The 24,336-nt window shown below is 46.7% G+C and overlaps 1 protein-coding gene across 16 annotated transcripts in view; it reads left to right on the top strand.

Annotated features, from left to right (window-relative positions):
• Nucleotides 1–20,758, top strand: part of UBAP2 (ubiquitin associated protein 2) — a 129,601-nt gene extending 108,843 nt beyond the window's left edge. For 9 of the 16 annotated variants that reach the window (XM_077463128.1, XM_077463123.1, XM_077463127.1 and 6 more), the window contains exons 20-28: nucleotides 1,320–1,411; nucleotides 3,608–3,658; nucleotides 3,793–3,871; nucleotides 9,284–9,498; nucleotides 14,909–15,008; nucleotides 15,085–15,207; nucleotides 17,622–17,689; nucleotides 17,769–17,960; nucleotides 20,007–20,758. In XM_077463128.1, coding sequence (XP_077319254.1) covers nucleotides 1,320–1,411; nucleotides 3,608–3,658; nucleotides 3,793–3,871; nucleotides 9,284–9,498; nucleotides 14,909–15,008; nucleotides 15,085–15,207; nucleotides 17,622–17,689; nucleotides 17,769–17,960; nucleotides 20,007–20,102 — 1,016 coding nt within the window. In that variant the 3' untranslated portion in view covers nucleotides 20,103–20,758. The remainder of the gene's footprint in view (nucleotides 1–1,319; nucleotides 1,412–3,607; nucleotides 3,659–3,792; nucleotides 3,872–9,283; nucleotides 9,499–14,908; nucleotides 15,009–15,084; nucleotides 15,208–17,621; nucleotides 17,690–17,768; nucleotides 17,961–20,006) is intronic. The other 7 variants (XM_077463131.1, XM_077463137.1, XM_077463125.1 and 4 more) reach the window with 4 other exon arrangements.
• Nucleotides 20,759–24,336: the final 3,578 nt, after the last annotated feature.

The raw sequence follows: 24,336 nt of genomic DNA, 5'->3' as shown, positions 1-24,336 counted from the left end.
TGAGAGCAAAAGAAGGTACTTTTTTGAGTTAAGGGTATTCTAAAGGCAGAAGTTTTTTTTTTCTTCATTCTATGCATTAAGGTAAAAAAAAAAAAGAAAAAACCTTGCGTGTACAGCAGCCCACCTCAGCCCCTCTTGAGCCCCATCTTGATCCAGCAATGTGGCACGAGAGTCTCGGCTGTCTAGGACTCTCCCTCATTGGCTGAGGCAGCAGCGGGCGGGAGCCGAGCTGCAGCTCCATGTCTGAATGGACACACCGAGCAGCGGCTCGACTTGGGTGCTGCCATAGCAAGCTGTTTGCTGTGAGGGTACTCAGTAGGAGGGATGGGCCAGGAGCGTTGGTGAGGGACCCGAGGAGAGGAGGATCTATGCAAAACCACTGCACAGAGCCAGGAAAGTATAACTTGTATGTTATTTAAAAAAAAAAAAAATACTTTAATATCACTTTAAGATAATACTTGAATAGAATTTTTTAGTTTAGTGTCAAGTTAAAATTTCAGAGGAACTGCAGTCAGCTCACATAATTAAAAATAAAAATAAAACCCTTTGCCGTTCTGAATCTTCCCTCCAACCACTGCATATTATTTTTATATACTGTGACACTTTACTTGTCAAATATGCTGCAGAAATCGCCCTCCACTGAGTCTGGCTGCATCTTTAACTGTGGGCAGCTGAAGCTGATGCCTGTTCACTTTCTGGATTTACACAGACACAAAGAGGCACGCCTCCAGCTCTTTAGCCCTGCCGCTTTCATTGGCCCTCTTATGACTTATCCTTCCTCCCTTCCTGGCAAACTCTCAGAGTGAGAGAGAGCTGTGCATGATGTTGTAAGCCTAGGCTAATGACCAGATAAGAAACAGGAAGTGGGCTCTATTTAATATCCAAAGTTAAAACCACAAGGGCAGAAGATTTAATAGATGGAAAGTTGAAAAAATGACCGAAGGTCTGCTTTAAATTTATAATCCTGCAGTCATGTCATTGAGAGATGCTTAGTGCATCCATATCTCTATTTAACAAGTATAATAATCATTTTTTGCCCTAAGCATCTTTTATATTCAGCAGTGAGTGCCAAAATGTCATGGGGCTAAAAATGACTGGGCAATTACCACATATGACACACATGTAATAGCTTTGTGAATTGAGCCGTCTTTAGTACAAGAAAGGACCTTGTGTACTCGGCTACTTTTATCTAGCCCACTAGAATATGTCACTATAAGATGGTGCAATCACAGCTGCTAGACTCATGTTAAATCTATACTTTTTAAAATCTGTCGAATCTCTCTATTGAAATCCTAATCTTAATTGTTTCCCTTTTCCAGGAAAAGCACCTCCAAACCTCCCACAGGGTGTTCCTCCTCTCTTGCACAACCAGTACATTGTTGGACCTGGAGGCCTCCTGCCTGCGTACCCAGTAAGCCCAGTAGCTGAGTCCTGGAATTGGGAGAATGGTGTATGGCTTTTTCAGATGTCTGAGGAAATGGCTGATTGCATTTGCGCCAACTGCTTTGCCCTGATTGGAGAGCAATTACTATTTTTATGGTGCCACTCCCAAGAACTGCTGTGGCTTCATTAACGCTTCACTCTGATTAAGCCCCAACATGGGGAGAAATGTGTCAACAGGCAGCCGGGTGGAGTGTTCATATTTGTGCTGGAACAATGAAGTTGTTTATAACTACAAGGAAGTGGTGTGCAGATCTAAACTATGAGTGTACTTGATTGGAGAGTGTGTGTGCGCATGTGTAAAGCTCCCTGGAAACTGTCAGCTGTGCATTGCATAGATTAAAGTAATTTGTGCTGCAAAACACAGCACTATAATTGCTGACCTCCTCTGCAAATGCTAGTTACTTGGCCGTCATGGTAACTGGAGTGCCCAACCGCTTTCCCGTGGAGCCCTCTGATGTGGCCCGTGACCTCCTACTCTGAGATGACTGGTCGGGAAGCCCAGATCACATGTTCCTGACTGCCATCCCAGTGCATCAGTGTTGAGAATGGAGCTGGCGGTAGAGGACGCATGCGGCTGCAGTAGAGAGCAGAGCTGATGGTTCCTGTATAGCGCCGGCTCCTTTCACAGGCGGAGTGATACCAAATGTACTCCGCCTGGGACAACAACAGCCAGCCATACCTGCAGAGTGATTCCTGAAGTGAAGATTGTGTTTAAAGGTTATTTGTTTTTTAAAATTAAAATCGCATAGCAGTGTGCATATCTGTTCTAGTTCTGCACTAGTTACTCTGGGCTGCTTTCAAACTGATCGGCAGTGCACCTGCGGGTTACCTGCACTGAGCAATAGAATTCTATTATATGCCGTGGGTTTGGTGAAAGCACACCAAAACTCCTACATGCACAAAGATATAAAAGAATTCTATGGCAAAATGCAGCTAACCCGCAAGAAAGTCACAGGTGCCACTGCACTACACCCAGTGCATCAGTGTGCAAAGCAGCTTCAGGCCCCTTTCACATGATTGGTCTGATCGGGTCAGCCTGTCCATTTTTCAGGTGGACCCAATCGGACCCTCCATTCATCTCTATGGTGGACTTGTGTCCATTTACACCCGTCTACCTCCAGTCCGATCCGCTAAAAAAAAAAACGCACAAGGGGATCTGTCCCCTTCTGTCTGAGCAGATCAGAGGGCCCATAGAGTACAGCATATACCACATCTACCCGCTCTGCTCATTGTGACCCATGAACGGTTACCATGTCTCTTAGGTGGCCCTCACTCTTCGAAAGCTTGGGCACTCCTGCATTAAGGCATCCCCGTAATTTGAACGAGCTGCCAGTGCAGCCAAAATTCACATACACCATTTTGCATTGTGTATCTTCCCAGCTAAAAAATGATGGGGACCTCCTGGTTATGAATGAAACAATTTGATGAGAACATTTTGAGTGCAATAGACTAGAGAGCTGGTGGAAATGTGACCATATACATGAATGGCTAAAAGTGCATTGTAATTAATTTTAAAGTTAGTAAATATATAAAGCCAAAACTTTATTTTTATTTTTTTTTGTTTAGATCGGGGAAGGGGTAACAAATCCTGTCAGTGTTCTTTTGCTGTTTGTTCATTTCATTTCTTCTTCCGTTGACACGAATTGAAGTGAGGCAAGTTCCTCCCTTCTCATTAGAAGATCTCCCCTGTATTACTGTTTTGGTGAAAGCTGTAAAACACTGGATTTCCCAACACTTTGTCTCAGAAATGGTCACCAGGATGGCTGTAAAATGGCAAAAAACCTGACCAGGTTCTAATCCCTTCACACTCTATCTAGTATTAAAGTTTAAGTAAACCCCCCTATTGTTTTCAGCCAAGGAAGCTGCCATCTTTGCCTCGGTTTAATCTACAGCTGCCATGAGGCTACACATGTGATCAGTTATGACACCAGCCATTGGATGGTTTGACAGTTTGGTTGAGAGCACAACCAATGGGAGTGTTACATTTCCGGCACGTGCCGGAAATTAAATTGTTTTATGTATGGGTTTACTTCCACTTTAAACAGAAAAGTTTTGGCTATACATATATTTATTATCTGCTAGCTGGAAGACTGAGTCCTAAGGAATTTGTTGTTGTATGTTCATTTGTTTAGCTCTCCGACCCTTCTCTCTCCTTTTCTTCAAGCAGATATATGGCTATGATGATCTCCAGATGCTTCAGTCCAGATTACCAATGGTAAGTAAGGGGCACTTGCTGGTGGGGCATGTCTTCTACACTGACTCATTGTACATGTACTGTTCACCAGGATCTGATCATTCATAGCTGAGGTGTTGTCTTTCCTGTAAGGATAATCTATTTTGTATTTTTAGGATTACTATGGGATCACGTTTCCTGCGCCAGCAACGCTGACAGGCCGAGATGGAGGACTTGCAAGCAACCCATACTCAGGTAGACACCGTGTGCATACACGTTTGTTTAGATTATACACTAGAAGTGAAATTTGATGCATATAAAATCTATGCATATATTAGCTGCTGACAATATGCCTAGATATTCGGCACAATATATATGTATGTGTGTGTATATATGTGTATGTATATATGTATGTATGTGTGTGTATGTGTGTATATATATATATATATATATATTATGTGTGTGTGTGTGTGTGTGTGTGTGTGTATAGGTATATAACAAGTGCAGTGCTCACAAAACTAAAATGATAAAAAAATAAATGGTAATGAAAAATAATCCTATGAATCGCCAAAACACCAATGTCTCCTATCCAAGTACTAACCAGGCCCAATTCGGCTTGGCTTCTGAGATCAGGCACATTCAGGGTAGTGTGGCCATAGGCCTTACTTCCAATGTCTATTGTTAACAGCAATAGGTGTAAAAATTCTTTGTATAAACTTGTGATAATATACAAAAACATAAAGTGCTTAAATCCAGAAATTCACATAAAGGCATATACAACAGAAAATACACTTGAACAGAATAAAAAGCGTCCCCCCAACCATGATTAGAAAATAGGATGAGTTCCTCAGGTCATCGCCATCAAACACTTGTAAGGTCTCCCAGGTGTCAGTGGTCACACAAGGCTTACCAGATAATGCAACGCTCCATATAAGAGTGGTCACATGCACATAGTGACATTCCCTGAGGGAAAGGGTGCTTTCTCCATCCTCCGCTCATCCACAGAGGCACAGGGATTCTGCTGTCAGTTATCACTATTATACAGTGAGGGGGAAGTATTTGATCCCCTGCTGATTTTGTATGTTTGCCCAAGAAATGATCAGTCTATAATTTTAACCACTTTCAGACCGGACCATTTTGCAGGCCAATGACCAGACCACTTTTTGCGATTCGGCACTGCGTGCAACGTGGCTCCCAAACAAAATTGACGTCCTTTTTTTCCCACAAATAGAGCTTTCTTTTGGTGGTATTTGATCACCTCTGTGGTTTTTATTTTTTTGCGCTATAAACAAAAATAGAGCGACTTTTAAAAAAAACACATTATTTTTTACTTTTTTAAAATATCCCCAAAAAAATATAAAAAAAATATTTCCTCAGTTTAGGCTGATACGTATTCTTCTACATATTTTTGGTAAAAAAAAATCTCAATAAGCGGTTATTGATTGGTTTGCGCAAAATTTATAGTGTTTACAAAATAGGGGGTAGTTTTATGGCATTTTTATTAATATTTTTTTTTCCTAGTAATGGCGGTGATCAGCGATTTATTTATTTTTTTATTATTGTGACTGCAACATTATGGCGGACACATCGGACATTTTTGACACATTTTTGGGACCATTGTCATTTATACAGCAATCAGTGCTATATAAATGCACTGATTCCTGTGTAAATGACACTGGCAGTGAAAGGGTTAACCAGGGGTGGTAATGTAGAGGTGTGTTACTAAAACTGGGGGGCTGGGCTGTGTGCTAGTGAACACTGATCTCTGCTCCAATCACAGGAAGCAGAGATCAGTGTCACTTGTTGCTAGGCAGAACGGGGAGATGCTGTTTACAACGGCATCTCCCTGTTCTCCTTCCCCGCGAGATAATCACGGTTATGCCCATGGCGATCGAGTCCGCAGGACCCACGACCAGACTCACGGGGGTCCCACCCGCCGTGCGGCTGCACGCACGTGATGGCAGGGCAGCAAATTGAACTGGACGAACCTGTACGCCAGTTTGCCTGCCCATGACATTCTGCTGATGTTGGGAACTGGTTAATGGCAGGTTTATTTTAACAGTGAGAGATAGAATAGCAATAAAAAAAATCCCCCCCAAAAAAAACGCATTTCAAAAAAGTTATACATTTGATTTGAGCTTTAATGAGTGAAATAAGTATTTGACCCCTTTGCAAAACATGACTTAGTACTTGGTGACAAAACCCTTCTTGGCAATCACAGAGGTGGTCAGACGTTTCTTGTAGCTAGCCCCCAGGTTTGCACACATCTCAGGAGGGATTTTGTCCCACTCCTCTTTGCAGATCCTCTCCAAGTCATTAAGGTTTCGAGGCCGACGTTTGGTAATTCGAACCTTCAGCTCCCTCCACATATTTTCTAAGATTAAGGTCTGGAGACTGGCTAGGCCACTCTAGGACCTTGATGAAAAGTGGTGTGGTCCCCCGCGCTACTATTTGAATTAAAATAAATAAAACTACCATATGTGATACATGAAACCGCTGCTAAATCTAGAATTTCACAAATAAACCATAATGTGTATAAAGTGATCAGCGCAATTTCTCAACATAAACGACAAGTGAATAACAATATATAAACAGCCAATATAGAAACGTGACAAGTTCACTAATAAAGTGCAAAGTAGATAAACATCCAAAATAGAGTAAATAGTCCTTCAAAGATGATCCCCTTAAAACGAGCCGTGCTGAAACTTCACAGAACTGCTCAGTGCTCACAGAACTCTCACCTCTGAAAAATGATGAATAAGCCTTAAGGATATCCGAGGTGATGGTGATCCCCGCTTCCGGAGTCCTGGCTATCGGCTCTCAATATTTCCTACAGGATTCCAGAAGACATGTGGGAATGAAATAAATGCCTCCTATAGTATATGTAAACAAAGATTTATTGTATGTTTGTGTGAAGTTTCGGCATCACTCGTTTTAAGGGAATCGTCTTTGAAGGACTATTTATTTCCGCACCCTATTTTGGATGATTTTTTTGGACTTTGCACTTTATTAGTGGAGATATAATTGAGCTTGTCACTTTTCTATATTGGATGTGTATATATTCTTATTCACTTGTTTATGTTGAGAAAATGCGTGGATACACAGGCGCTCCAGGACCTTGATGTGCTTCTTCTTGAGCCACTCCTTTGTTTCCTTGGCCGTGTGTTTTGGGTCATTGTCATGCTGCAAGACCCATCCATGACCCATTTTCAATGCCCTGGCTGAGGGAAGGAGGTTCTCTGTGGGATATCTTTATGTTCTGTCTCTCAGATGTTCTCGCTCTGTGTTGTTCACTGTGTGTCTCTCTCTCGCTGGGTCTCTGCCCCCTCTCTCTCGCTCTGCCCCCTCTCTCTCGCTCTGCCCCCTCTCTCTCGCTCTGCCCCCTCTTTCTCTCTGCCCGCTCGCGCGCTCTCTCCCCGCTCTCTCTCCCCCTCCTCTCTGTGGGATATCTTTATGTTCTGTCTCTCAGATGTTCTCGCTCTGTGTTGTTCACTGTGTGTGTCTCTCTCTCTCTCTCTCTCTCTCTCTCTCTCTCTCTCTCGCTCTCTGCCCGCGCTCTCTCTGCCCCCTCTCTCTCGCTCTCTGCCCGCGCTCTCTGCCCGCGCTCTCTGCCCCCTCTCTCTCTCGCTCTCTGCGCCCTCTCTCTCGCTCTCTGCCCGCGCGCTCTCTCTCTGCGCCCTCTCTCTCGCTCTCTGCCCGCGCGCTCTCTCTGCGCCCTCTCTCTCGCTCTCTGCCCGCGCGCTCTCTCTGCCCCCTCTCTCTCGCTCTCTGCCCGCGCGCTCTCTCTCTGCCCCCTCTCTCGCTCTCTGCCCGCGCGCTCTCTCTCTGCCCCCTCTCTCGCTCTCTGCCCCCTCTCTCGCTCTCTGCCCCCGCGCTCTCTCTCTGCCCCCGCGCTCTCTCTCTGCCCCCACGCTCTCTCTGCCCCCTCGCTCTCTCTGCCCCCTCCTCTCTGTGGGATATCTTTATGTTCTCTCAGATGTTCTCGCTCTGTGTTGTTCACTGTGTCTCTCTCTCTCTCTCTCTCTCTCTCTCTCTCTCTCTCTCTCTGCCCCCCCTCTCTCTCTCTCTGCCCCCCCTCTCTCTCTCTCTGCCCCCCCTCTCTCGCTCTCTGCCCCCCCTCTCTCGCTCTCTGCCCCCCCTCTCGCTCTCTGCCCCCCCTCTCTCGCTCTCTAGAGCTCGCTCTCTGCTCGCTCTCTGCCCGCGCTCGCTCTCTGCCCGCGCTCGCTCTCTGCCCGCGCTCGCTCTCTGCCCGCGCTCTCTCTCTGCCCCCCCTCGCTCTCTCTGCCCCCCTCGCTCTCTCTGCCCCCCTCGCTCTCTCTGCCCCCCTCGCTCTCTCTGCCCCCCTCGCTCTCTGCCCCCCTCGCTCTCTGCCCCCCTCGCTCTCTGCCCCCCTCGCGCGCTCTGCCCCCCCTCGCGCGCTCTGCCCCCCCTCGCGCTCTCTCTGCCCCCCCCTCGCGCTCTCTCTGCCCCCCCCTCGCGCTCTCTCTGCCCCCCCCTCTCGCTCTCTCTGCCCCCCCTCTCTCGCTCTCTCTGCCCCCCCTCTCTCGCTCTCTCTGCCCCCCCCTCTCTCGCTCTCTCTGCCCCCCCCTCTCTCGCTCTCTCTGCCCCCCCCTCTCTCGCTCTCTCTGCCCCTCGCTCTCTCTGCCCCCCCCTCTCTCGCTCTCTCTGCTCCGCTCTCTCTGCCCCCCCCCCCCTCGCTCTCTCTGCCCCCCCCCCCCTCGCTCTCTCTGCCCCCCCCCTCGCTCTCTCTGCCCCCCCCCCCCTCGCTCTCTCTGCCCCCCCCCCTCGCTCTCTCTGCCCCCCCCCCCCCCCCTCGCTCTCTGCCTCCTCGCGCTCGATGTCTCTCGTTCGCTGTCTCTCTCTTTCTGTTGTGTATTTTCTGTTGCCTCTATGAATATCTGGATTAAAGCACTTTGTTGAATTATGTTTTTGTATATTACCCTGATATGACGGTTTATGTAAAACATTTTTACACATATTGTTAACGATAAACATTGCCTATGGCCACACTACCCTGAATGTGCCCGATCTTGGAAACTATGCAAGGGTGGGCCTGGTTAGTACTTGGAAGGGAGACACTGGGTGTGAGATTTTGGTGATTCATGGGATTATTTTTCATTACTGTTTATTTTTTTTATAATTTTAGTTTTGTGTTTAACCGCTGCATTTGTTATTCACCTAATAGATATACACTGACATTGGGAGGGTTTTCATGAAGCCAGGAACAGGCTGATGGTTTAGAATGGGCACATTGTATGTCGAGTTAAAGGCCAACTCCAAACGCCTAATTTTCGCTGCATCAGAAAGCTGTCTAACTTCAGATGGTCCAGTGACCTGCTTCACAGCCTGTGATAACGCTGCGGATGCAAAAGATGACCTTCGTGGTGTTGAAGCTGAAGTTTGCAGTAAACACATAATGAACATCAGCACAGTTATAGGTCTTCATCTGCATACTTGTTTCTGTTCAGTGACTCAAAATGTTGTAGTTGGATAGGTAGCTAGACAGCCAGGCAACTGGTATTTTCAGAAGCAGAGGTTCACAGTTGCAGCCACCATGTTTGACAGGTTTCCTTTACAAAATCCGAGTACAGTATATTTTGCTATATATAGGTAATAAATGGAGGTGTTTGGATGAATTTTTAGTTATTGACCTTTTCCCTGTCTCAGGTGATGTAGCAAAGTTCGGCCGTGCCGATTCTGCGTCTCCGGCCCCTGCCACGACGTTGGCACAACCACAGCAGAATCAGACACAGACTCACCATACAGCTCAGCAGCCGTTCCTAAACCCAACCCTGCCACCTGGCTACAGCTACACAGGCTTACCTTACTACGCTGGGATGCCAGGTGTACCGAGCGCTTTCCAGTATGGCCCCACCATGTTTGTAAGTATTCTGTGCTCTGTGGAAGTGAAAATACTTAATTTACAGGGACCTGCCCAGGAGCAAACAATCACAAAATGCTTCCTATTCACTTTATTAGTAAGATGAGCTCCTATGAAAAAGAATAAGTAAGTTGCGCTCAGAAAATCGAATGATATATAGATGGATATAGATATATATCGATAGATATATATATAGAGATAAATCGAAAATGTGCAAAAAAAGCATACAAAAATGAATTTATCTAAAGTCCAAAAGCACAATGGCTAAAAATCAAAAAGCCAGATGGCAAAGGAACAAACAAAAGAAACCCATCATAGGAATGCTAGTGAATGTAGGTTCAAAAGGGAATCCTCCACCTTGTGAAAGCCATGGACTCAAAGGTTAAAGCGGGAGTCCGCCGTTTTTTTTTTTTTTTTTTTTTTTTTTTTTAACCACTTCAGCCCCGGACCAATAAACACCTTAAGGACCAGAGGTCTTTTTCCAATTTCGCACTGCGCTGCTTTAACTGGTAATTGCGCGGTCATGCAATATTGCACCCAAACGAAATTTGCGTCCTTTTCTTCCCACAAATAGAGCTTTCTTTTGATGGTATTTGATTGCCTCTGCGATTTTTTTTTTTGCGATATAAATGGAAAAAGACCGCAAATTTTGAAAAAAAAAGATATTTTCTTCTTTTTGTTATAAGAAAAATCGAATAAACTAAATTTTAGTCATACATTGAGGGCAAAATTTATTCAGCCACATGTCTTTAGTAAAAAAAAATGTCAATAAGCGTATATTTTTTGGTTTGCGCAAAAGTTATAGCGTCTACAAACTAGAGTACATTTTCTGGAATTTACACAGCTTTTAATTTATGACTGCCGATCTCATTTCTTGAGGTGCTAAAATGGCAGGGCAGTACAAATCCCCCCCAAAATGACCCCATTTTGGAAAGTAGACACCCCAAGGAAATTGCTGATGGGTATGTTGAGCCCATTGAATATTTATTTTTTTTGTCCTAAGGGATTGAATAATGACAAAAAAAAAATAAAAAATTTTTTTTACAAAAAGTTGTCACTAAATGATATATTGCTCACACATGCCATAGTTATATGTGGAATTGCACCCCAAAATATATTCCGCTACTTCTCCCGAGTATGGGGATACCACATGTGTGGGACTTTTTGGGAGTCTAGTCGCGCACGGCACCCCGAAAACCAATCACCACCTTCAGGATTTCTAAGGGTGCAAATTTTTGATTTAACTCCTCACTACCTATCACAGTTTCGAAGGCCATAAAATGCCAAAATAGCACAAAACCCCCCCAAATGACCCCATTTTGGAAAGTAGACACCCCAAGCTATTTACTGAGAGGCATGTTGAGTCCATGGAATATTTTATATTTTGCCAAAAGTTGCGGGAAGATTACAAACTTTTTTTTTTTTTTTTGCACAAAGTTGTCACTAAATGATATATTGCTCACACATGCTATGGGCAGAAGTCAAATTACACCCCAAAATAAATTCTGCTGCTTCTCCCGAGTACGGGGATACCACATGTGGGGGACTTTTTGGGAGCCTAGCCGCGTACGGGACCCCGAAAACCAAGCACTGCCTTCCGGATTTAAATATAAAATGCTACCAAAAAACCTGTTAGCGATGGCAGGGATCAGGCCTGACTCTGCGATCGCTGCAGTTATGTGTTTAGTGTTTTGTAAGTGACAGTGATCGATCGATACTGCACTTGGGTGGGCTGGGCAGAGGGGCAAAACGCAGGTGCTAGCAGGTATCTGGGCTGATCCCGCTAACAATGCGTTTTTTTTGGAACCCTAAACTGCTGGGGACGCTAGTATAGATCTGATCAGATCAGATATTGATCTGTTCAGATTCTATAGCACTACGGGAGGTGTATGCTTTGCGTGTGGGTGTTAGCGGTACTGGCACTAACCTAGCGCTGCCTGGGGCGACGCAGACCCTGACCCTAAAACCTAATTGGTATCACCCGCCGGGTGATCAGGGGGTTAAACCTTTATTGGGTAATAAATGGTGGGTGCCCTGATGCTATAAAAAACAAACTAACCAGAGTCACCCGTAACACTTATATGGTGATCAGTGGTGAAAGGGTTAACTAGCAGCAATCGGGGTTAAAACCATTATTGGGTAGTATATCGGGGTACCTAGCGCTATAAAAACCTGGCGGTGAACCTAAAAAAATAACTAGCTACCTAGCGACACTAGGGACACTGATGCAGCGATCAGAAAAATGATCGCTTAGTGACACTGGCAAAAGGGGGTGAAAGGGTTAACTAGCGGCAATCAGGGGGTTAAAACCATTATTGGGTAGTATATCGGGGTACCTAGCGCTATAAAAACCTGGCGGTGAACCTAAAAAAATAACTAGCTACCTAGCGACACGGATGCAGCGATCAGAAAAATGATCGCTTAGTGACACTGGCAAAAGGGGGTGAAAGGGTTAACTAGCGGCAATCAGGGGGTTAAAACCATTATTGGGTAGTATATCGGGGTACCTAGCGCTATAAAAACCTGGCGGTGAACCTAAAAAAATAACTAGCTACCTAGCGACACATGCAGCGATCAGAAAAATGATCGCTTAGTGACACTGGCAAAAGGGGGTGAAAGGGTTAACTAGCGGCAATCAGGGGGTTAAAACCATTATTGGGTAGTATATCGGGGTACCTAGCGCTATAAAAACCTGGCGGTGAACCTAAAAAAATAACTAGCTACCTAGCGACACGGATGCAGCGATCAGAAAAATGATCGCTTAGTGACACTGGCAAAAGGGGGTGAAAGGGTTAACTAGCGGCAATCAGGGGGTTAAAACCATTATTGGGTAGTATATCGGGGTACCTAGCGCTATAAAAACCTGGCGGTGAACCTAAAAAAATAACTAGCTACCTAGCGACACATGCAGCGATCAGAAAAATGATCGCTTAGTGACACTGGCAAAAGGGGGTCAAAGGGTTAACTAGCGGCAATCAGGGGGTTAAAACCATTATTGGGTAGTATATCGGGGAACCTAGCGATATAAAAACCTGGCGGTGAACCTAAAAAAATAACTAGCTACCTAGCGACACATGCAGCGATCAGAAAAATGATCGCTTAGTGACACTGGCAAAAGGGGGTGAAAGGGTTAACTCTAGGGGCAATCAGGGGGTTAAATCTTTATTGGGGGGTGATAGGGGGCTACCCTGGACCTAACACTAACTGTCCTGACAGTTTTTACTGTCACAACTGACGTTGAATGCATTGATCAGTAAAGAAATGATCAATGCAATCAGTGACACTGTGACTGGGGGGGGGAGGGGGGGCGGGGGGGGGATCGGGGGGGGGGTTTGTGTGCCTGTGTGTACCTACATGTCAGTGTAGTGTTGGTGCACACTTACTATTAGTCTTCTCCTCGTAGTTCGGTCAAAAAGACCGCCCCGAGGAGAATGACATCACTTCCTCCTTCCTGTGTAAACAATACACAGTGGGAGGAAGCTTCTCATTGGCCAGGAGCGATCCAGAGGGGGTGGCCGAAAACCAACGGCCATCCCCTCATCACGGAGCTCTCCTGGAGCGAACCGGACCGCCGTAACCAGCGGGAGGGGGTCCGATCGGACCCCCCACCCGCTGGAAGGCAATCACGTACATATACGTGATTGTGCCTGCCTGTGCCATTGTGCTGACGTACATTGGCAATACGGCGGTCCTGAAGTGGTTAAAGCCAGCAGCTACAAATACTGCAGCTGCTGACTTTTAAAATAATGACACTTACCCGCCCAGCGCGCCCGCGATGTCGGCACCCGAAGCCGATCTCTCAATCGTCTCTCGGGTGCTGCCGCCGCCATCTTGGGTATGGTAATCAGGAAGTGGAGCCTTTCGGCTTCATTTCCCGGTTCCCCACTGCGCATGCGCGAGTCGCGCTGCGCAATAAGGATGGTCCCGCTGTCTCTGGGATCTGTGTGTTTCCCAGCAAGCAGCGGGGGACCTTCGGAAAGGGGCGTAGATTCTGCAGAATCTACGCCGGAAGTGGGTGCAGATACCTGTACTGTACAGGTACCTGCACCCCCCTCCCCCCTGAAAGGTGCCAATTGCGGCGCCGGAGGGGGGGGGGGGGTTCCAATGAGCGGAAGGTCCACTTTAGGGTGGACCTCCGCTTTAAGATGTACTCTTACCACAAAGCATGGACCTTTACATACCCTGGCAGAATTTGATTTCTTGACCTTTTTTCAGAGAATATGAATAACACAAAAACTTAGGTGGGGGGGGGGAGAGAATCGGTGCAGACACCAATTCCCCCCCCCCCCCCCCCATATTGAATTTTTTTTCATACTGTAATGGCAATGATCAGTGGGACTATGATAATCGGGCATGTGATCTGACACTAACTGACAAAAAAAAAATGGAAGCTGACTAAATGACAGACATCACCAGTGAGACTAATACCGGTACTAGACACTGTCACTGTACTAATGACACTGGCTGGGAAGGGGTTAACATCTAGAGACAATCAAAAGATTAACTGTGTGCATAACAAATGTAATGTTTGTGGTATGTGCCACGTTTACCAAGTGATGTGATTTGTTTTTACTCCCTACTTTGCAAGGAGAAAATAAAATAGCCACATCATCGCTGAGAGAGCCTTGTGGTGTTGAGCAACAGAGGACTCTAGTTTGTCATTTGCTCAGCCGATCGGCAGGTTCCAGACATAAATACTGTATTGGCATATAACACAATTTTTTTTTTTCACCATGAAAATTGGGCGCAAATAGCGTGTGCATGTTATACGCCGATACTTCAATTTTAGCTGCCCCGGAGGGGGCGGCTCGAGCGCCATCAGTTTACATACAGTGAGAATCTCCTATTTACTTGATGGCCTCTGTAATGGGAAGTCCTGTCTCCTGAGCTGCCATTGGACCTCCGTTCTGTCTATCATAGGAAATTCTCACTGTATGTAATCTGTCGTCGCTCGTCCCGCCCCCCTCCCTGTCCCCTCTAGGCTGCAGATGGTCATTGATCAGGCTGCACTGATGGCACTGGTGAGGCTGCCGCATTGCTGGCACTGGTGAGGCTGCCGATGGGCACTGACCTTTATTTTGCTTCAAAGTTCCTTATTTAAAATTTACGTTTTTTTCCCCGGAAACTTCCCTCTTAAAATGATGTTATACGCAGATAAATACGGTAATTTGCCGGGATCTGCTGATCCCCGGTAGGCAAGCGGTTAAAGGGTACTTGCCGTAGAAAAGGCATATGTGGTTCCTTTGTGGTCTAAACAGGTAATCTGATGGGTAAAATAAATCACATGTATTTTTAAAAGCAGTGATAGGTTGGTTTTAGATCACGAGAGGAAATCTGTGTTATTGCCTCCTTTTCTCTATAACCATCCCCTCCCCCCAATTTATTGCATTGTTTTATTGCATCTTACCTAGGTACCTCCTGCATCAGCCAAAACCCACGGAGTAAACTTAAACACGGCGTCCACTCCCTTCCAGCAGGCCGGAGGGTATGGGCAGCACAGCTACGGTGCAGGTAACCATCTATTGGTCAGCTCCCTCTAACCTCCCTGTCTTCACTGATTGGTTCACTTCATGTGTATGTGATTTAGTCTCTTTTCCCATAGGCTACGATGACCTAGCCCAGGGGACGACCGCTGCAGATTACAGCAAAGGAGGATACAGCGGCTCGGCTCAAGCACAAAGCAAGTCTGCTGGTACTGGTCCAGGAAAAGGTAAATTTTGTCTCTGCAGCCCATTGATCAGTCACCAGCACATCTAAAGAGGGAATGCTCAGGGTTCTGAACATTTGAAAAAAATTGCCTGTAGAATCGAAACAAAATTTGCCCAATGATTGTAACTCTAAAAAAAAGTAATTTCATGGCATCTAATGGCATTAATGATTGTAACCTATTTATTTACCTTGCTGTGTCCTTAGACCAGAGGCCACTGTCCTTTAACTGATGAATATGCAGAAAATGAAGAAAAAGTACTCTGGTCTTAGATTGGGTCTTTCAGGATTGGTGGTGTTTGTCTGAAACAAGGCTCCTGTAATGATCTCTGCTGCCAAGCTCCCAGACATTATGCCATTTAAGGTGCAGCTGTCACTGCCAGGTTCATCCCTGAATCTAGCAGCATTTCTGTAAGATACACTTACAGCGCTGAATGGGAGCTTCAGCAGTGAGGGGAACAAGTCACCTTGATAGGTTCCCCTTAACCATTTCCCGTCTGACGTAAGTTTTATAAACCTCCTTGGACGTAAAGGGTGTTATCTCTCTATTCTTTATGGTCGGCATTTCTGTAAATGATAAAAGTAATCTGAGCGGCTAACGAGCTGCTGCCTTTACAGGGCTCTCCTGTGCGATCAGGGAGCCTGGTAAAGATGCGACTGGCGACATCCAGCTCTTGGCACACAGATGTTGTTCCTCCCTCTTTATGTCAAACAGGAAGTGACAAGGATGTCATCACTTCCTGTTTCTGTTCTTTGTTTACCTGACCATTAACAGTAAAACCGATCTGTGTCTGATCCCGGCTGTATTGGGGGGCCAAAGGAGAGATCTTAAACCCCAGATCCCAGATCTCTCCACAAAGACATGTCATGGCCCATGCTATTACATGGGATGTTGTTCATCCTTTGTAATAGTAATAAAGTTTAAAAAAAAAAGTTAAAGGTATATGTAAACGGCGATCGCACCACACATGTGAGGTATCGCTGTGAACGTCAGCACAAGAGCAAACATTTTAGTGCCAGACCTCCTTGACTCTAAGGCAGTGTTTCTCAACTCCAGTCCTCAAGGCGCCCCAACGGGTCATGTTTTAAGGATTTCCCTGAAACGGCTGTGGTAATTACTAAGGCAGTGAAACTGATCAAATCACCTGTGTAAAATGATGCAAAGTCTGAAAACATGACCTGTTGGGGCGCCGTGAGGACTGGGGTTGAGAAACGCTGCTCTAAGGCCTCTTTCACACTTGTGTGACCTGAAAGTTGCGTGATTTTGATGCGACTTGAAACGATGCCGAGTAATCTTGAGGTCTATGGACCTCAAGTCGCACTAAGGTAGGACCAAAGTAGTGCAGGGACTACTTTGAATTCCCTGCGACTTGAAGTCGCACAGATATGAATGGAACTCATTGGAAATCAGGGGGTACAACTTGTCATGCGACTTTGCAGTCCCAAGTTGCAGGACAAGTTGCACAAGTGTGAATGGAACCTACAATGGTAACTTGTTAAGCCTTGCCTATAGAGATTTTTAGGTACTGTAATTTAGCACCGTTCCATGGGCAGACGCAATTTTCAAGTGGGACATGTTTGGTATCCATTTACTTGGCCTGATATCATTTTATATTTTACCAAACAATTGGATATTGTATTGTTTTTTTGTGCATTAAAATACATTAAAGTGTATTTTTCCCCCTTGTGGGTCCAACCTGTCATTTAAGGCCTGTTTCACACGAACGATCAGGTCGGATGTCAGCGGACATGTCACTGCTGACGTCCGACGCTCCATAGAGGTCTATGGAGCATCCGTTCAGGTTCGCCTAAAAAAAACTGACAGGCGGACCTGAACGGATGCTCCATAGAGCTCTATGGAGCATCGGATGTCAGCGGTGACATGTCCGCTGACCCGCTCCGATCCGAAAAAGTGTGACGGAGGAAAAACCTACTTTTCCATCCATCATCGGAACGGGTGACGACAGACTCTGTGGTCCGGCGTCATCCGATCTCCCATAGGGGAGAGCAGCTCTCTGACAGGTCCATCCCTGCGCAGTGTGCAGAGACCGACCTGTCCTCTTCCCACTCAGCGGGGATCGACAGCGAGATCCCCGCTGAGCAAACGGATGTCCACGGGGCAGATCATCATGGATCCGCCCCGTGTGAAAGAGGCCTTCGTGTCAGATGCCAGAAACTTTACTGCCCAATGAGTCTTTGGTATTTATTAGATATATGATGAGGTTCAGACACGTGGTAATTAGAGGTGCCACAAGATGCTGCATTTGAGCACCATAGTTACTTTTTAGGCCGGGTTGTTAACAATAAATGATTTAGCCCACATGGAAACAGGAATTTATACAAAGATATATGGTCAGTTACTTGATACATCGGGTATTAGCTGGGGTCAGTATGTGACATGTGTTTCTGTCTGCACAGGAGTGTCGGTGAGCTCCAGTAACACGGGCGTGCCTGACATCAGCGGGTCAGTCTACAACAAGACTCAGGTGAGTACAAGTCTTTGATTGTGCCGTGCTCGGTGTATCTCAGGAGGTTTTTAAATCAGTTCACTCTTATGCCTTTCAGACATTTGACAAGCAGGGATTCCATGCGGCTACACCACCACCCTTCAGCCTCCCCTCTGCTCTTGGCTCAACGGGGCCCCTGAACCCAGGTGCTGCTGCCGGCTATGCCCCAGCTCCCTTCCTTCATATTCTACCTGCTCATCAGCAGCCTCACTCCCAGCTGCTCCATCACCACCTCCAGCAGGATGGACAGGTGAGAAACGCACAAACCGTACAAAATAAACATCTAGTCACATGATCACTGCATGTACCTGCTGAATGAGCCCAATCTACCTCATCATTTTGTGTCTTGTACAATGGAATATCTAATAAACATGCACAGTAAGCAGAATAGGTACATCAGATTCTATCCATATTAGTGCGTCCCAGCCTCTTTGGTCCTTATTTTTAATAGTTGTTGTCACCTGATGCTCATTTTGTTCATTCTATTTGTAGACCAAAAAAGTGACCCTATTGGGAGAGAGCAACTATTTCACCCTAGGACATAAAATGATTTAGGGTCACACAATCCCCCCCCCCCCCCCCCCCCCCAAAAAATGTCTTCATAACTCAGGGGAGGCGTTTTATAGCCCACAGGGAAAGTTGGTAATAATAACTGGCAGTCAGCACAGAAGTTCACAAGATTTCCAGCAGGATCAGCAGGAAGTTTTTTTTTAGCACTTATTGAACAAAAATAAAATGCTTTCAACAGCCTTAAAACAGAAGTATGGGAATCTTCTTTTCTTCTTCTTTTTTTTTTCTTATAAGTCATACTTACCAGGTGGATGCTGCATCAGTCCCCCCCACCGGCTTGAACACTGAGAACTATCAAACCGCTGATCGCTCAGTTCTCGCAGCTCCCTGAGCAGAGAGCTGCTGACCATCAGTCACCAGCTTACTGCTCTGCCCCCCTCCCGCTCACTGGAGCACTGGGCTGTACTTAGGCTCTCAGCAGCTTGCTGAGAGGGTTTAGCCAGGTATGTGAGCGTATTCCAACCATATGATCTGCTAAAAATGTGTCACAGGAGCGCAGAACGAACCACACTCTTATGATTGACAGGAGAAGTACACCAAAACTTGGCTGTATGAATAAAGAAAAAGCACTCGCATTGCCTCATCCGCTAATATTGGGGAAATAAAGAAAAAAAGTAATTCAAAGAAAACCTATGGTCAGACTTTAAAGGCACAAACAAACACTGGGAGTACAAAAAAAAATACTTAATATTTATTGAAAAAAAATACAAAGTATAACGACCAGAGACATAAAAGAAATAATAATCACATACACAGATAAAAATCGATACATGACGTGAGCCCTAATGCGTCTACGCTTTTCGTTGTACACTTCCTCAGGACACATATGGGGTACAGTGGTTACAAAGAGGAGAGGGATCTCACTATCTTGTAAGAGGGTCATGCAAATACGTATTAATCAGTGATTAGACAAAAAATGGTTTCCAATAAAGAAAAACATGGAAAAGCTCAGGGACAAAACGGCTCAATACAGCCGAAACACACAGAGGCCACCTGTGGGCTGATCATCGTAACTTTATTGAACAGGGGATATTGGATGGGAGATGGCATATGCCATGGGCCATGATGTACAAATCAAAGAGGATCCTTGAGCCAAAAAAAGCCACAAAATGGAAGCCTGACTGGTCTATCCAATATGGTGGATCCGGATCTAAGCTACCATCATCCCAAGCAAATAAGTATATGGTGGTATCACAGAAATCCCCTGAGAGAGAGTGAAAGAACTCTTCTAAAAGACTTATAGAGGATGTCTGGTCTTTAAAAAAAATACAGTAGCTGCTGACTTTTAAAAAAAGACACTTGCCTATTCAAGGATCCAGCACTGTCCTCATCTGGGTTCTTTGTGGTGTCGTCATAATTACTTAGGGAAGCCGGCTGTCGTTTCTTGCGGTTTCACAGCCGGCATCCTATTGCACGTGTGTGAGTCGTGCTGCGCTTTGTGAATGGGCTCGCAGCCTTTTGGGACCATTGATATGTCCCAGAAGTTTGGGAGGGGCGGGGCGGGAACTTCCGTTCCAATCTCCTGCAAGTGGGAGCGGGTTCCTGATCCCCAAAAAATAAACCAAACCTCCAAAAGTTGGAGAGAAGGGGGGAACCAAGTCTTTCAGGAATATAGTCCACAGGTGCAGTCTTCCTGTTGGCTGTATTGGTGATATAGTGACTCTTTCCCAGCGTCGTTCTCATTTTCTGAGTCCTGTTTTCTAACTCCTTTGGCTTTCCGTTGCAGGGTGGCTCCGGCCAGCGCAGTCAGCCTAACTCCATGCAGCAGAAGACTCAGGCCAACAAGACCGCCTACACCAGTTCTCCCTACTGGACAAACTGAGGTATCCCACCACCGCCGCCGCCCTCGAGGAAGATGACGCTAGAAGCCCATTCCTGGACGCCACCATTAGTTCTGAATACTTTATGGAAGATACAACTGTGATCAGCCAAAACGTCTGTGCGGGAAAAATCTACAAAACACATCCTTAGTGTAAAACTTATACCCGCTTTCTTTTTGGTTTGCCGGTGTATGTAATATATTTATGTATGTATTTGTAAATGTAATAGAGCCTAAATGTGGTTTTTCTGCATTTTGCAGCCGTTTTTTTGTTTTTATTTTTTTGTTTTCTTTTAGGGGGCATTTGACTTAACACCTGCATCCGTGCAAAAATATATATATATTATATATATTTTCTTTTGTTTTAAGCTCATTGGTTTGTAAGAAAAGTGCCATTTTAAAAAAAGAGAAACTTGGATTCGCCCCTCCTTATTTAAGTCCGATAAATGTTACTGACAGACGACTTGTGAAGTTTCTGTCCACTACTACTTTTTTTTTTCTCTCTCTCCTTCGCTTATTTTATTAATATTATTTTTCCATCATAGGACGTTCAAATATGAATGTTTATATTAAAGAATGGTGGTCCCCTATCACTATCATAGCATCACTTTTCTTTTTTTCTTTTTTTTATTTTAAATAAAATCGAAGGATCATCTGCAGTTAATCTGTTTTTATTTTTTTTGGTCCCCTCCCCCCCAATATTTCTGTTTGTTTGGACCACTTTCGATGAAGTTTGCGCTTTACCCTAATTTTAGAGGTAGACCTCTACTGTTCACCCACCTATTTGGCTCAAAGTGCACCTGCTTTGCAGCAGCCATTGCGCTTACCATGTGTGGAAGGGTAGGGCAAAGGAGGCAGTGCTCTACCATGCCAGTCCAAACATATTTTCTACTTTTCAATAGCATGTGGTTAGACCTTTTGCGTCCAGAAGACTTAATGTAGCCCTTGGATCCCAGCAATCTAGTGGGAGCATTGAACTGCTTGTAAGGGGGTGATAGAAGTGGCATTTTCCAGTTTTCAACCAAACCTGTAGCATTGTCCCAGTCTCCTTATTTTCTATAGTATGTGTAGTCTGACAGTTTAGGATTACACATTCACTATATTGCCAAAAGTATTGGGATGCCTGCTTTTACACACACATTAACTGAGATATGCTCATCCATGTCTTTATTATTATACAAGATTTATACAGCACCAACAGTTTACGTAGCGCTTTGCAATGTGAATGGGGGGACAACACAATTACAGTACAGTTCAATACAAAAGGTACAGGAGGGCCCTGCTCGTAGAGCTTACATTCTAAAAGGAGGGGTGGTGGTACAAAAGCTAATAGCTGCAGAGAATGATTTAATGGGGGGTGGCTCGGGGACAGTTGTTAGGTGGGTGTGGGATAAGCTTCCCTGAATAAAAGAGTTTTCAGGGATCTCCTAAAGGTGGACAGGGTAGGGGCTGATCGGACAGACTGTGGCAGGGAGTTCCAGAGGATGGCAGGGGCTCTGGAGAAGTCTTGATGGACTTGCCTCCAGCATTGCTCCAGTTTCTTCTCGCTGAGACAGCCGGATGAGCATGTGCAGGCCTGGGTGAGATGGCCGGCTGAGCAGGTGCAGGGCTGGGTGAGACGGCCGGCTGAGCAGGTGCAGGGCTGGGTGAGACGGCCGGCTGAGCGCGTGCAGGGCTGGGTGAGACGGCCGGCTGAGCGCGTGCAGGGCTGGGTGAGACGGCCTGCTGAGCGCGTGCAGGGCTGGGTGAGACGGCCTGCTGAGCGCGTGCAGGGCTGGGTGAGACGGCCTGCTGAGCGCGTGCAGGGCTGGGTGAGACGGCCTGCTGAGCGCGTGCAGGGCTGGGTGAGACGGCCGGCTGAGCGCGTGCAGGGCTGGGTGAGACGGCCGGCTGAGCGCGTGCAGGGCTGGGTGAGACGGCCGGCTGAGCGCGTGCAGGGCTGGGTGAGACGGCCGGCTGAGCGCGTGCAGGGCTGGGTGAGACGGCCGGCTGAGCGCGTGCAGGGCTGGGTGAGACGGCCGGCTGAGCGCGTGCAGGGCTGGGTGAGACGGCCGGCTGAGCGCGTGCAGGGCTGGGTGAGACGGCCGGCTGAGCGCGTGCAGGGCTGGGTGAGACGGCCGGCTGAGCGCGTGCAGGGCTGGGTGAGACGGCCGGCTGAGCGCGTGCAGGGCTGGGTGAGACGGCCGGCTGAGCGCGTGCAGGGCTGGGTGAGACGGCCGGCTGAGCGCGTGCAGGGCTGGGTGAGACGGCCGGCTGAGCGCGTGCAGGGCTGGGTGAGACGGCCGGCTGAGCGCGTGCAGGGCTGGGTGAGACGGCCGGCTGAGCGCGTGCAGGGCTGGGTGAGACGGCCGGCTGAGCGCGTGCAGGGCTGGGTGAGACGGCCGGCTGAGCGCGTGCAGGGCTGGGTGAGACGGCCGGCTGAGCGCGTGCAGGGCTGGGTGAGACGGCCGGCTGAGCGCGTGCAGGGCTGGGTGAGACGGCCGGCTGAGCGCGTGCAGGGCTGGGTGAGACGGCCGGCTGAGCGCGTGCAGGGCTGGGTGAGACGGCCGGCTGAGCGCGTGCAGGGCTGGGTGAGACGGCCGGCTGAGCGCGTGCAGGGCTGGGTGAGACGGCCGGCTGAGCGCGTGCAGGGCTGGGTGAGACGGCCGGCTGAGCGCGTGCAGGGCTGGGTGAGACGGCCGGCTGAGCGCGTGCAGGGCTGGGTGAGACGGCCGGCTGAGCGCGTGCAGGGCTGGGTGAGACGGCCGGCTGAGCGTGTGCAGGGCTGGGTGAGACGGCCGGCTGAGCGTGTGCAGGGCTGGGTGAGACGGCCGGCTGAGCACGTGCAGGGCTGGGTGAGACGGCCGGCTGAGCACGTGCAGGGCTGGGTGAGACGGCCGGCTGAGCACGTGCAGGGCTGGGTGAGGTGGCCTGCTGAGCACGTGCAGGGCTGGGTGAGACGGCCGGCTGAGCACGTGCAGGGCTGGGTGAGACTGTGTATTTCTGGATTTTAATGTTTTACATAGCTATATCTGTAAAAAGGGGCCAGCTTGAAGTGATCTAGCAGGACTTAATTTTCTTGACAGAGGTTCTTACCCTTCCATGTATTTAAAAACCACAAGCAAAATTCAGTTTTTTGTGATGTTCAGAATGGTTCACACGTGTGGGGTCGTCTCCCTGTGTTTTTTTTTTTTTTTTTCAAAGGAATCTGGTGTGGTATTGCTCACTGGTTCAAGTGTTAATTTTTACTTAAAATCGCACCTGACCTGGACTGAAAAAAACGCATTGCGGCCGGCCTGCAAATATTTGAACTGGCTCCATAGAGAAGGCTGCAGTTCAAAACTTCGACTGGAATGCGGTTAGTGTTGTCCGCTGGCTTCTAACTCCAGTGGTAAGATATTTTTGCTATGTTCATGCCATCTTGTTTTTAGTGGTCCCCACCAGCCTTAAATAAATAAATAAATAAGACAGCAGGAATAACAAACCTACGAAGTACGGAAGACTAAACACTGACCTGGAAACTTGAACTTCAATATCTCCCTTCCAAAATTCCTGGTAGCTGAGAAGCTAATAAGTGGTTGTGAGTTGTCTGGTGCTGTAAGTCCTGCACAGCTTTGGTTTTAAAGTGGTAGCAAACCCAAGCATAAAAAAAAAATTTAAAAAATCTGCTGACAGGCAGGGTCTTTAACCACTTCAGCCCGAAGAGAATTTACCCCCTTAATGACCAGGCCAATTTTTTGCGATGCGGCATGTGTTGCTTGCTGTACCCAAACAAAATTGTCCTTTTTTTATCCCACAAGTAGAGCTTTCTTTTGGTGGCATTTGATCACCACCTGCGTTTCTTTTAATTTTTTTTTTTTAACACTATAAACAAAAACAATTTTTTTTTAAAAAAAAATCAATTTTTTCTTTCTGCTATAAAACATTTCCAAAAAATGTAATAAAAAAAAACCTTTTTTTTAATCAATTTAGACCAATTTGTATTCTGCTACATATTTTTTGTAAAAATCCCTACAAAATGGGTAGATTTATGCCATTTTTTTTTTTTTTTTTTTTTTTACTAGTAATGGTGGTGATCTGCTATTTTACTGGGACTGCATCATTGCGGACAGATCCAACACCTAATGGACGCTTAACACATTTTTTGGGAACCAGTGAAATTATAGTAATCTGTACTAAAAATATTCACGGTTATTGTACTAATGTCACTGGCAGGGAAGGGGTTAACTGTCGATCAAGGGGTTAAATGTGTTCCCTC

Source organism: Lithobates pipiens, unplaced genomic scaffold (assembly GCF_037356315.1).
Source record: "Lithobates pipiens isolate NorthernLeopardFrog02 unplaced genomic scaffold, aLitPip1_a1.2 Scaffold_3, whole genome shotgun sequence".
In the NCBI taxonomy this organism is placed as follows: domain Eukaryota; kingdom Metazoa; phylum Chordata; class Amphibia; order Anura; family Ranidae; genus Lithobates; species Lithobates pipiens.
The sequence above is the reverse complement of the archived record's forward strand: the minus strand, read 5'-3'. Positions and strand labels throughout refer to the sequence as shown.